Source organism: Danio rerio, chromosome 16 (genome assembly GCF_049306965.1).
Source record: "Danio rerio strain Tuebingen ecotype United States chromosome 16, GRCz12tu, whole genome shotgun sequence".
Classification (NCBI taxonomy): domain Eukaryota; kingdom Metazoa; phylum Chordata; class Actinopteri; order Cypriniformes; family Danionidae; genus Danio; species Danio rerio.
The window spans coordinates 26,927,139-26,940,000 of NC_133191.1; the positions used below are offsets into that span (position 1 = coordinate 26,927,139).

General features: G+C 38.7%; 2 protein-coding genes across 3 annotated transcripts in view; one reads left to right on the forward strand and one right to left on the reverse strand.

Annotated features, from left to right (window-relative positions):
• Positions 1-11,857, forward strand: part of zhx2a (zinc fingers and homeoboxes 2a) — a 34,411-nt gene extending 22,554 nt beyond the window's left edge. For both annotated transcript variants that reach the window (XM_073924692.1, NM_198814.2), the window contains 2 exon segments: positions 7,951-10,533; positions 10,940-11,857. In XM_073924692.1, the coding sequence (XP_073780793.1) occupies positions 8,106-10,523 (2,418 nt within the window). In that variant the 5' untranslated portion in view covers positions 7,951-8,105 and the 3' untranslated portion in view covers positions 10,524-10,533; positions 10,940-11,857.
• derl1 (derlin 1) overlaps positions 11,567-12,862 on the reverse strand; it is a 20,905-nt gene continuing 19,609 nt past the window's right edge. The window contains exon 8 of the mRNA NM_213444.2: positions 11,567-12,862. This exon is cut by the window's right edge and continues 377 nt beyond it. The gene's annotated coding sequence lies outside the window, so the exon portion shown is untranslated.

Consider the following 12,862-nt stretch of genomic DNA (forward strand, 5'->3'; position numbering starts at 1 on the left):
CAAATGTTAGCAGGAAATGGATGTTTTTAAAATTACTATATGGATTGGTAATAAATTCCACTATCATGACAAGCCTAGTAGAAGCAGTACAGGCAAATCCATCGTGTTGGTCTACATTGAAGAAGGAGCACCATAGCAAGGCCTTCTTATAAGAAGCATTTGAATGTAAAATGTACTATAAACACAAATAGTCATGCTAATAAGCAACTAGTTAATAGGGTAATTGGTTCCTACTAAAGTGTTACTAAATTAAGCACAAGGAATTGTATTTTTTTCACCTCTGCTTTTGGTCTCCTGGCCACTACAGGCTTTATTAGTGCCATTTAGAATATCAAACTTTACTTATTTTTCTTTCTCTATTCATAGGATGTAATTGTAGAGTCGGACTTCAGTGCAGAAGATGTTGGCCTGCTGACTGTCGTGTGTGAAGATGTCTAAAGAACCTCATTATGGATGCAATGTGGGCCTTTATACTGGAAGGAAAAGTGGTTATGGACTTTGCCACATGCAGTATGTCTCTTTTTTTGCTTTGATTTACACACTGAATTCGGACTACCCAAAGACTTTGAGCAATGCATTTGAATTTGTTCAACGTGTGTTGCTTTTGCTGGGAGGGAAGCGTAATGTGTTTTATTCGGCGAGTGCCTATATACTGCTGTGCTTTATGTTTAAAGGTTCAGGTATAATGGCATGTTTAATTACAAAGTGTTGCTTTTTAACATGTTGCTGTTTGCAGTGTTACATTTAGGACTGCTGCATTTTGGTGTTTAAAACACTTTTTTTTTTTTTTACCAAAAAAGTGTATTGTGATTTATAGGGTTGTCAAAAGTATTGAGTTTGGTACCAATCGGTACTGAAATAAATAAAAAAAAGTCCATCCATTTCCCACTAACATTGCAAGAACTGATTGGCCATTGTGTTCACATGCTCAGTAGATATGACTGATTGGCTTTGAAGGTCATTATTTTTACCACACTTCACCACTGTTCACCAGGTGCAAAGATACAAAGACACTGGATAACTTCAAAGCACTGTCGATCAGTCGATTCATCACCAGATAGCTTATATGTTAGCTTCTAAACAAATCAGCTATCGACATGGCTTTGAAACACTTCAGTGTCTGTGTAACTTTGTTTGGACTCAGTGAAAAATGGTAAACCTATGACAGTCACAGCCAATCACAGTCATTTCTGTTGAGCATGTGAACACAGTGGCCAATCAATGGTGTTTAAGAACGAGCTCAGTAGCACTCAACTGCTGGTGGAAAATGGATATTTTTAATATTTCAGTATTGATTGATACCAAACTCAATACTTTTTACCACACTAATGTGATATTTTCTGTAGGAAAATCTAAACAACACAGTCTAACAAATTAGCTTTAAAGCTTAATATCTGTTCCTCTGTGAGTGTCTATATGCTGCCATGTTTAAGGTGCTGGTGCAATGGCATGTTTAATTACACTAATTCAAGTATCTTTTTTCCAAGTGTCAAGTATTTAAAGTTTTTTTGATAGATTTTCAAACCTTTTCGAAAACTTGTGTTTTAGGGTTGAACATGTTTATTATATTTTTTGTCTGTATTGCTGTTTACAGTATATTACAGCACTTTACAACAGGTTTTTACAAAACTGTATTGTGTACAAGTGTATTGTGATACTAAAATATCACAAGTGTATTGTGAAATTCTGCTAATTTTGTCAAATAAAATGTTTACATTTAAGACCTGTGTAATGTCATTACTTGTAGGTTGAACTACATATTTTATGTTCAGTTTAATTGAAGAAAATGTGGAAACCGATTGCACGTAGTTTCTTTAGTTGACATTACTTAAAATGGTGGATTAAAACAATGTTGAGACTACTAGCATTCAAGATGTTAACTGAACATGGTAGAACAGTATTAGTTAAATAGAGTTATTAAGGTAATCTTACTATAAAACCCTAAGTAAGATTACTAAATAATGACAAGTATGTTAACTAGAATTTTCTATTAAACTTACTTAATTTTTAACAGTTAGTTTACTTTATAAGTTTTAGTCTTCTTACTTCAAGGCAATAATTAAACTTAACTTAAGATTTCCTTGTAAGTTTATATTGCAAAAATAAGGCAATCGGTTTCCAAACTTTTTTTAAGTAAACTGAACATGTTAGAATTTACAGTGTACCATAAACTCTGAGTTCAAAACTCTTTTCAAATGAGTAGAATTAACTTTCAGTAAATTGAGTTAACTACTTTCATTTTTTTTTTCATAAAGTTGACTGTTAAGTTTTACAGTGTAGTGTATCTTTTGTTATTATACATAATGAGGAAGAAGCCTTTAGCTAAGCAGTCCTTATTTTGCTCACCTGGCTTTTGAAGGCAATTAGCAATTTTTTTTCTTTTTCGACCCGTTTGTGGTATTGCTCAGCTCACACAGACACAGATGCTCCTGCCAAATTTACACTAGTATTTCCTCCATTTCTTGAAAAGAAGCCCTTTGAACTTCTCCCCCAACTTCCCGCTGGCCTAGATGCTGCTTTCTCATTGGCTGTAGCTAATCGTCAATGTTATTTTCAATCAGAACAAATTTCACACAGCATGGTTTGAATCAATAGCCCCTTTCACACAGTGATACCGGTAAATATCCGGAAAATTTCCGGAAAGACTTTACCGGTATATTGAAAAAAGCGCTGTTCACACAGGCGAGGACGTTACGGAAATTTTCCGTAAAAGAGCATTCACACTAGAGATGCGCGGATGGGCTATTATTTCATCCGCAACCGCATGACAAAATTCATCATCCGTCCGCCATCCATCCGCAGTAACATTTTTGATCAATTTTTAAAACCGCACCCGCCCGCCATCTGCTGATTGGGCTCTTTATTTGAATGGCTTATTCCTTTTTTTATTAAATGAATGTTTCTTTATTGATCATTATAGAATAGAGAATGACTTTAATGTAGACATGCAGTTAATCCAAACGTGCAAGTCATTAATTGACGACGCTTTGAAGTTACGCTAAAGATACGAGGACGTGTCTTTTCACTTGATTCGATTCCTCGGTCCTTCAGTCTTTTCCTTGCGTCTTTCCCTCGTAACGTTATCCCGGTGGGGTGGAAACACGAGGAAAGAAAGCAAGGAAAGGAAACGAGGATGCACAAATAAGAAATGAAAAGCACCCGAGCTCTCAGAATATCAGCAGTGAACTCCGTCTCCAATCGGCGCACAGGGACAAAAATAAATAAATAGCCTAAATTAAACGCACTGTACTGTACAACTTTTTTTTTATTGTAGCCTAATAGAAAACGCATTGACACATCATTTCAACATGCTGCTATTTAGCCTACTACTAAATGCCTATTTCACTTAATTTTTTAGTAAATAGATAGAATAAGTCATTTACATTATAGCCTAATAATGTTTACATTTGTAGTTGTCCATAGCAACCCCAAAAACGTACCTGCTTGCCTTGCACATCTAATTAATGGGCACAGTTTTTCGACTATTTTTTATTTTTTGCTGTGGATGTTATTGAGCTTGTAGAAATCGGAAACAACACAGTTCTGCGACACAGATGATCCTTTATTGATATCTCTATCAGACAATACTTATTTTATATGCCAAAAGAAACAACAGGCAGTAAAAAAATATTAACATAAATATCTTAATGTAGGCATAGGCTATAGTCGCATGCTTTGGCAAACAGTTGAAAATTTTTTAATAAAAACATCATATCGTGCCTAAGCCTTGTAGGCTCAGTCACCCCCACAATTAGAAATTAAATTAGAAAAATAGATATGCCATCCCTCTTTGAGCGAACCTGACCAAGCTAAAGTGCATGTATGACAAGTGCCCCAATAACCCATGGACTTAGGATCATCCCCATTCCCCTCAAACTTGAAGCATAACGAAATACTACGCCATTAAATTTGCGACAAAGAAATTCTGGCAAAATAACCTTAGCCTCGGAACGTAAAAGCGAGGCCAACATGTCTAGAATAGAATAGGCTAAACCAATATGAACGTAAAGTTATCAGCTGACCGAACTCAAAAGTTTGTATTGAACATATTTGTAGCCTAAATAACATAGGCTAATTGGTTTAATATGCCTGACCTTAGGTCTAGTTTGATTTTTTCTTGGCACAATGCAGGAATAAAATAGCATCTACAGTGTCAGGATTCAGACGGGAGCGCCTGCATAGCCACTGCGCCCTGCTGCACTGAAGGAGCGCTCGCTCGCAGCACTTGTTGCTGAAATGCATAGAATTCTCTTGGAAAGGTTCTGTAATCGTGGGAATGCCTGTCCTTATTTCTCCCAAAAGGAAAGTAGGTTTTCCTCTGCTGATCCGTCTATACGGAAGTTTGTAGAGGAATACTTCTGTACACTTCATCCAGAATTAATGTATCCGATTCCTCCTCCCATTCTGTGAAGTCAGTCCTAGGCTTTTTCGTTGGTGCGCCAGCTATGAATATAAAATCAGTACAACCGCCCGCCACCCGCCCGAATTTAATTAAAATATTATTTTTTCGTAACGTCATCCGCCCGATCCGCGGTTTATCCGCGGAGTCCGCGGCTATAACCGCCAACCGCGCATCTCTAATTCACACATCCATTCCAAAATACCGGTAAATTCTGACATCATTCACCACAAATGAGCTTTAAACGGCTGCGCTTGTATTTGTAAACATTTGACTAAATTACAAACTCTGTGGATGATCAATATTGTGAACAACTTTCGCAGGATCACTTTCGCATGTCGAGATGTTATGTGCGTAAATATGTGCGTAAATATGTGTGTAATATGTGCGTGTGCAGGCGCTCATAGGCGCACGCAAAGCTTGAAGGTAAACAAACAACGGCTTATCATAAGCATCTCATCGATGATTATTTACACAGTTGGCATTAGGAAGAACATATAAACGTGATCTGACTAACTTCTAGCAGCTAAATGTGTCTGGAAAAATATTCAAAGGCTTTTATTCTCATGAACCGCGCGGACGTAAACGCGTCTGAATGTTGTGATTGGCTAAAGCAGGCGTCTCACGTCAGCACGTTCTAGACGTGCACGCGCTTATTACGGGAATCTTCCTTCTGCATTCACACAGCGCAGCATTCCGGCAAATTGCCGGTAATGTTACAACTTCTCTTTCCGGAAAATAGCCAGAACGAATTTACCGGTATTTTCAAAAAGGACCTGTTCACACATACAACCTTTCCGGAAAATTGCCGGTAATTTTCCGGAAAGGTCTGTATGTGTGAAAGGGGCTAATATCAGGGCTAAAATCGTGCAGTCTGATGTGAGGATGTACATAATGTGCAGGCATGTAAATGATTAAGACACTAGATGGACAGAGTTGCACACGCATCACAGTAGCTTAAAGCTGTCTGTAATTGTGGCACATGCCATAACCAGCATCTACACTGGTTTTCAACCAGTCCCAGCTTATTTTGCAACTTTATCAGCTCCAGGAACATGATCTACTGCTCAAATATAGCTGGATGCTATATTTTTTATGGGAAAAAAAAATAATTAGAGTAGGGTCTAACTCCACTAATGTTAATGATATTAGCCGTTTACATCCACCTATTTTTGAGCATTTTGGATATGTACATTAAAAAAAACAGTTGATGGAAACACCAAGATGCGCATACATTTTTAAAATGTGCATAAAAACGTATGCGCATAACTGAGTGAGATAAACTTTTTATTCGATAAGAAAAGATTCGCATAAACTATGATGGAAACACTTTTACCGAACAAATTCCTGTACGCACATTAAAAAGTCATGTGATTTTGTATTTAGAGATCATGTGATGATAAATCGTGTGTGAATGGACAAAACCAGCTGGCTGAACACATAGTAAAACATCTGAAATTTTATTTTGGGCATTCTAAAATGTCAGTATTAGTGTTATTATATTATTAATGACCTCCAAAACTGACAAGAGTGTCCGTGTTCCGCCTCTCACGTCTTTAAACACCACCACACGTCAATTGTGTGTCTACTTACTGTCTTCTGAGGCACAGGTCATTTATTAAATAATGATTAAAAAAAAAAAAATTTACACAGCTTCTACTACCACAGCAAATTCCCTTTTTACTTTTCATATTTGAGCCAGTTAATCAGGAAGTGGCGATTTTGTTGGATTGAAACCCTGCTTAATTCGCTTGTCTTTTATGTGATATTCCAGTTTTGCACACAAATTTAATTGACATCTTTGGATGGAAACATAGCTATTATGTCTGCAATGCTGTGCTGTTTTCTGCTTCTGAATATTTAGCATTGTAAGCTTTTGTAGGAAGTTTTGTTATCCTGTGCCACACTAACCAAATGACGTTATTGCCAACGTCAGCTTACATCACGTCAGAATTTCTGCAGACAGTAAAAATGCCACCAGGAAATTGAACCTTGGGGAAAATTGAATTCTAAGGGGACTGCCCTGGGGACCAGTTCCTGTAATATCTGGTGCAAAAGCTCCCATTATTATATAAATTGTAGATTTTAAAAATGTACTACCCCCGTCATGGCTTTTGTATCTTTCCTGAGTGTGCCAGCCTGAGATAGTTGGTTAGTAAAACAGTAGGTTCAAGTGGATCTTTTTCATTTGAGATTTCTTTTAGCACCCTCCTAACAGTAAGTACACAGAGATATTTGTTTTCTGGTCAATAAATGCTATTGAGACTCAAAGGCAAGTAATATTTCTTTTTCTATGTAGTTTCCTGCTGTTTTATTGGCTGCAAGCCCTTGGCAAACACTTAAAATTCAGAGTGGGCATGAGTGTTTTCCTTTATTCTTTATGATTTTCAAGAGGTAATAAATGTACTGGCTGGCTGATGAAATCATCCCCCTCCTTCAGTATAGTTGCATACTATTATTTATTATTTAAAAGCGTTTTTTTTTACCAACGATGAAACTAGTTATTGAAAGAAGGAAAATTGTTATGAATTAAATTCTATTTTACCTTCTCAACTAATATAAAGTATAGAACCGGTTATTATAATTTAGTGGTGTGTAAAACAAAAAAAAAAAAAAAAAGCTGAACTTTGGTTGTCCTTTCATTGCCGTTAGCACAGCTTTTTTTTTCAAGAAAAAAAAAAAATTGCCAAGGCTACATTATACTAGTGCTCTCACAGTGAGTTGAGGCTGTGATATGAGATGCTCAGGGTCCCATCCATATTTAATCAGTCTCCAATGTACTGAGATCTGCTGAGGCCACCACAGGCCTGAGGAAGGCTATTATTGGACTGGACAAGTTCAGTGTAGCACAGGATGTTTTTGCCCCTCCCAACTATACTGACCACCGTATCGCTGATGCCTCTAATACAGAGCACTAGGGCTAAAGGCTTTCTTGCAGGAGCTGTAACACCTCAGCTTAATTTTTAATGAGGTTATTTAGTCCTCTGTGGTGATTTTCCCACTAAATTAAGCTGTGTTGCAGCTGAAGTGACAACGAACTGTGATTTTTAAGAAGCTGATGCCCTTTGTGTTGATGGACATCCATATAATCACACTGAAACAACACACATAGCACAAATCAATAATGTGTTCATTATTTTCTTTAGACAGAACACTGAAAAACATTGCATATCCATATGAAGTGTCTAATGCAGACCCAGCAAAACATCCTAAAACGGAAAAGTTTTTGCACACCACACATTACATCCGGCATCCATAGATGGCACTTTGAAATCACACCAAAGACTTCTCAGAATTCTTGCACTATTCTGAAGTGTTCCCAAGTTTAACCATATACAAAATTCTGACAAGGGACATGCATGTTGCATGTTAAAGGCCAGCTTGTTTATGACCAGTGTGAGACCCATTTAAGTATGCCAGTGATCACAGTACATATATGATTCATACCTCATTACGGTAACTAATGGATGAGAAGGGAGTCATGCAAAACAAGGCAGTAATGCTTAATTTTGTTTAATTCTAAATATTATTTCTTTTCTTTTTTTAAATAGACTGCGTGGTCTGGGATGAAGTCTCATGAAGTCTTACATTGGAGCTGACGTTCACAGTCAGCGAAATCATCCTTTACCGATCCTCCAGCAGACAAAGACTTGCCCATTACCCATTAACATAGTCCCACTTCACTGCACTGTTTTACTCCCTGAACATGGCTAGTCGAAGAAAGTCTACAACACCCTGCATGATCCGACCAGATGACTTGGTGCCTGCAGATGACCCAGAAGAAACTGATTCTTGTGTTGATGGTGCAGAAGAGAATGGATCTTCACATGTATCTTCTAGTGAGGAATGGACGGATAGGAAGAGTTCTGTGAACTCTATGCAGGAAACAGCAGTGCTGGAGAAACCTGAAGTAAAAACACGTCCACAGCGAAAACCCCAGGGAGGTTACGAATGCAAATACTGTCCCTTTTCCACACAAAACCTCAACGAGTTTAAAGATCACGTTGACTCCAACCACCCCAATGTTATACTCAACCCACTGTATTTGTGTGCGGTATGCAATTTCAACACAAAAAAGTTTGATTCTTTGACAGAACACAATGAGAAGTGCCATCCTGGGGAGAGCAACTTCAAGTTTAAGAGAATCAAACTGAACAGTCAGACCATTCTGGAACAGACAATCGAAGGTTCAAACTGTGCAGTCATTTATGATCCAACCAGCCCTCAGTCAGGAGAGGACTTTGCTGCCTTTCCTCTGAGCAAATCCACTACTATTAAGCTAGGTAAGCCTAAAGCAGACAGTTTACGGTTGCAAGATGACAGTCCATTGGACAAACTTGCTCAAGATCTGCCGAAAAAGCAAATTACTGCAGTGAATGTGAATGGGACTGTAATCATCCCAGATGCAACACTTAAGGATGGGCTTTCTCATATAATGCCGTCCCTGCAACGGCCACCCAACTACAACTTAGTACCAAAAATTGCTGTCCCCTTGAACACTTCAAAGTACAACCCCTCACTGGATGATAACTTGACCCTCATCACCTCTTTCAACAAGTTTCCATACCCTACCCAAGCAGAGCTCTCTTGGCTCACTGCAGCCTCCAAACATCCTGAAGAACAAATTAAAGTGTGGTTCACTACCCAACGGCTAAAACAAGGTATCAGTTGGTCTCCTGAGGAGGTTGAGGAAGCTCGAAAAAAGATGTTCAATGGAACGATTCAGCCTGTTCAACAGGCATTCACTGTCTTGCCTGCACAGTTATCTCAGTCCACTAAAGCTTCACAGCCCCTTATCCAAACCGTCCCTTGCCATGTTCTTGGACAATCTGGTCTAGTGCTGGCACCTGTTGCCAATGGCTCAACTGCAACCAGTGCTTCTCTTGCACTATCAGTTGCAAATCAAATAGCACAGGGTGTCAAGAGGCCCCACACAGCACCACTTGTTGCCCCAGAGATAAAGAGGCCTTCGATAATCCAGTCCGTTCAGAGTACTCCCAAGTCTGTTTCTCCGACACCAAGCTTTTCTTCAGATAGTGAGAAAACCCCTGATCAGATCAGAGAGCTGACCGCCAGCTATGCTCAGTGCCAGTTTCCTGATGACGAAGAAGTGTATCGTCTCATCGAGACAACTGGCCTCTCCTGGGGAGAGATCAAAAAATGGTTCAGTGATCAGCGCCATGGAAACCATAAGGCAGTGCAGCAGATTAAAACAGACCTCTCTTCGAAGGACAGCCAACCGCATAAGCCTGTCGCCACACAATTTCCACTACTAGAGAGAGTCAAAGGCAAATCCTCTGAGCAAATGAAAAAGTTAGAGGAGAGTTTCCAAAGGACTAGCTTTCCGACCCAGGCTGAGATGGAGCACCTTGTGGCAGATACCAGGCTCTCCAAAAATGAAATCGACTGCTGGTTTACGGAGCGGCGTGCACTACGAGACAACCTAGAGCAAGCCTTGCTTAACTCAATGGGCTCAAAAAGGCTGGAGCATCACCTTCCTATGGGGTCATTGAATGGATTCCATGAGCAGGACGGCAGAGTCAGGGACTCACCGCTTCCGATTCTTGCATCCCCAACGTGTCCAGAGGCCATAGATAGCAAGTCTCTCTGCCTTCTTAAAGACATGTTTGCACAAACCCAGTGGCCATCACCAGAAGAGTACAACCAACTAGAAGTTCAAACAGGGTTAGCACGTACAGAAATTGTCCGCTGGTTTAAGGACAACAGATCTGCTCTGAAGAACGGAACCTTAGATTGGATGGAGCAATTTCAAAGTCTTAGCAGCAAGAGACCCAATGGACAAAACAGTTCACTGACCTCAGAGCAGGCTCAGAATGTCCTACAAAGGCACTTTCAAGATTCAAAGGTACAAAGGGGGGATGGTTTTGAGAAGCTTGCAGAGCAGTCAAAACTAACCAACCAGGACATAGTGGAATGGTTTACTAGTAAGCTGGGCCACAACATGCCTGATATCAGCAAGAGTAAGGACCAACATGGACAGGCAAACATAGATGGCAAGAAGTGGGTTTCCTTGGCAGCTGACATTGATGGTAAAGACTTTGATGCACAGAAGGTGGGCCGAGACCTTGAAGTGCTGTCGGCAGAGCACAGAGTGACTGGATGAAGTTATAAAGGTAATAATCCTGTTTTATTCTTACTAGATATTTGAATGGAGAAGGGACGAGAGAGAGAGAGAGAGAGAGAGAGAGAGAGAGATAGATAGATAGATAGATATATAGATATATATATATATATATATATATATATATATATATATATATATATATATATATATATATATGCTTTCCCAGAGTAATAGCTGCTGCTTGTGATAATGTAGCAGATGTGGTTAGAAGACAGCCGGGATGTCTGCAGTCTGTAATTTAGCCTTTAGAAAAACAGCTTGGCAGCTAAAGAGAGGGCAGAGCCCAAATTCTGTATTAGTTGGGAGGAGGGCAGTGTGTCAATTTTGGATTTCTTTCAAACTCTCATCCATAATTCATATGAGTCAAGTGGCATTTGTTGCTTCTTTTGTTGCAGAAGGAAAAAGGCTGCTATGACTGATCTAGACGGGCCTGATGATTAAGGAATGACCTCGGTCATCGTATATGGAACCAATGATCTCATATTTGGACTCTGAGATTATTAGATGTGAGATGGACTAGGAGCATCTGTGAAACACTGTCCAGAGAGTGACCATGGAGTGCCAAAGTTTGACTGCTATGTTGTTAGAATTATGTTTATTTTATAAAAGGGCCCTTGTACATATTTTTTTCTGTACTTCAACAGATTTGTAAAATTTTTTGAAGATGAGACTTTTGTTACGTTTATAATAGGAGTCCTAAGACATTTCCCTTGACCCTTATAACGGAATGTTCAATCATTATTGTGAGAGGACACAAAACCAACCCACCTGCTGGTGAAGCTGGTAAAAAAACACAATGTGGTCCATGATGGCACTTAATATTTCAAGTGGACACATACAAGCGGTGCTTCAGTAAAAACCATCTCATTCCAGAAAACGAGGTGATATTATGGACTTTTCTTTTTTTTTTTTTTTTTGGACCATGAACACATTGCCTGCACTCTCATACTGTACCTTATCGCCAAGGGGACAGAGCCACATGGTGGACATAATCATAATGAACTGAAATCAGTACAATACAGTGATGCACAGCACATGTTTATTTGTAGTTCTAGGCTAATGTTTGGCAATATTACAGTAACTGCAAAATTATCCTTATCATGTTGGCTTTTCCTGGTATCCAAGGCGTAGTTCCATTTTCACTACTCAGCTGTGAACTGCTTTCAGCTCGCTTAAGTGTATTTCTTTTTCCTGCAGCTGCTTTAGTGTCATGTTCAGACATGTATCAGGAATACTGTACTGCTACCAAGAATCCTGCTTGCTCTTTATAAGAACCAGTCTGCTGTAATTTAATAAAACACAACTGATTGAAAGGCTGGTCCGAGTCTTACTGTTTACACAGCACTGTCAAAGTCAAAATGCAAACTGCAAAGCTCAGATTCATTCCAAGCTGCTAACTTTCTTACATTAAATTTGTCTTTAAGGCGCCTTGATCCTGAGTGTGTCCCTCAAGACACTGAAATCAAAGTACTGAGCTGCGGTTTATTTGTTGCATCAGTCATTAAATGTAAACTGAACATTTTAGTAAAGCTTGTGGATTAAAACAGTATTCATCTTTATTTAACAAGGATTTTGGCAAGAGGTCACCATGTTTAACTTTGATGTGACTTTCACACCATTACATAGCAGATGAACAAAGGTATCTGGATTTTATAAAGCACCTTTATCAAAACAATGTGTTGAGGGATGTAATATAATATTAAATTAATGTGTCACAGTGCATATTACGATATTATAGCACTGAAAGGCCATAAATAGAACTACCAGTGTACAAATAATTACAAAACCTAAGTTTCTGGTTTGGGAAAACTGACTGCATGTTTATGTAACACAAGGTAATTGTTAACTTAATCATCATTAATAGGTGAAAAGTGCATGGCAGTTTACTGAAATCAAGCCTGGCAGCTAAATGTATAAAACAAACCTATGCATCTAAATGTATAAAACAGACTGAAATATGCACAGCAATTTCATCTGTATGTTCTGATTGGTAACCTTGTTAATTCACAAATATAAAGCACAAGCAATGCTTAAGACAAATGACATAAAATTTAACCTATCAATTTAGACAAATGAGGCAAAAAAAAAAAAAAAAAAAAAAACTAGATTGAAAATCAATAACAAAGTCCTAAACAACCATGCCAACAAACGATCTACACTGAGCCATAAAGAAATAGATCAGCTACATCTGACTGTGAGCAAGTGAAATGAAGCTTACCTACTCAGGTTGATGCGGTCATATTATGGGAAACACGATCAAAGTCCCCTGAATTTCCTACCTACACCAACTCTGCAACAGCGCATATTTTTGCAGAGCT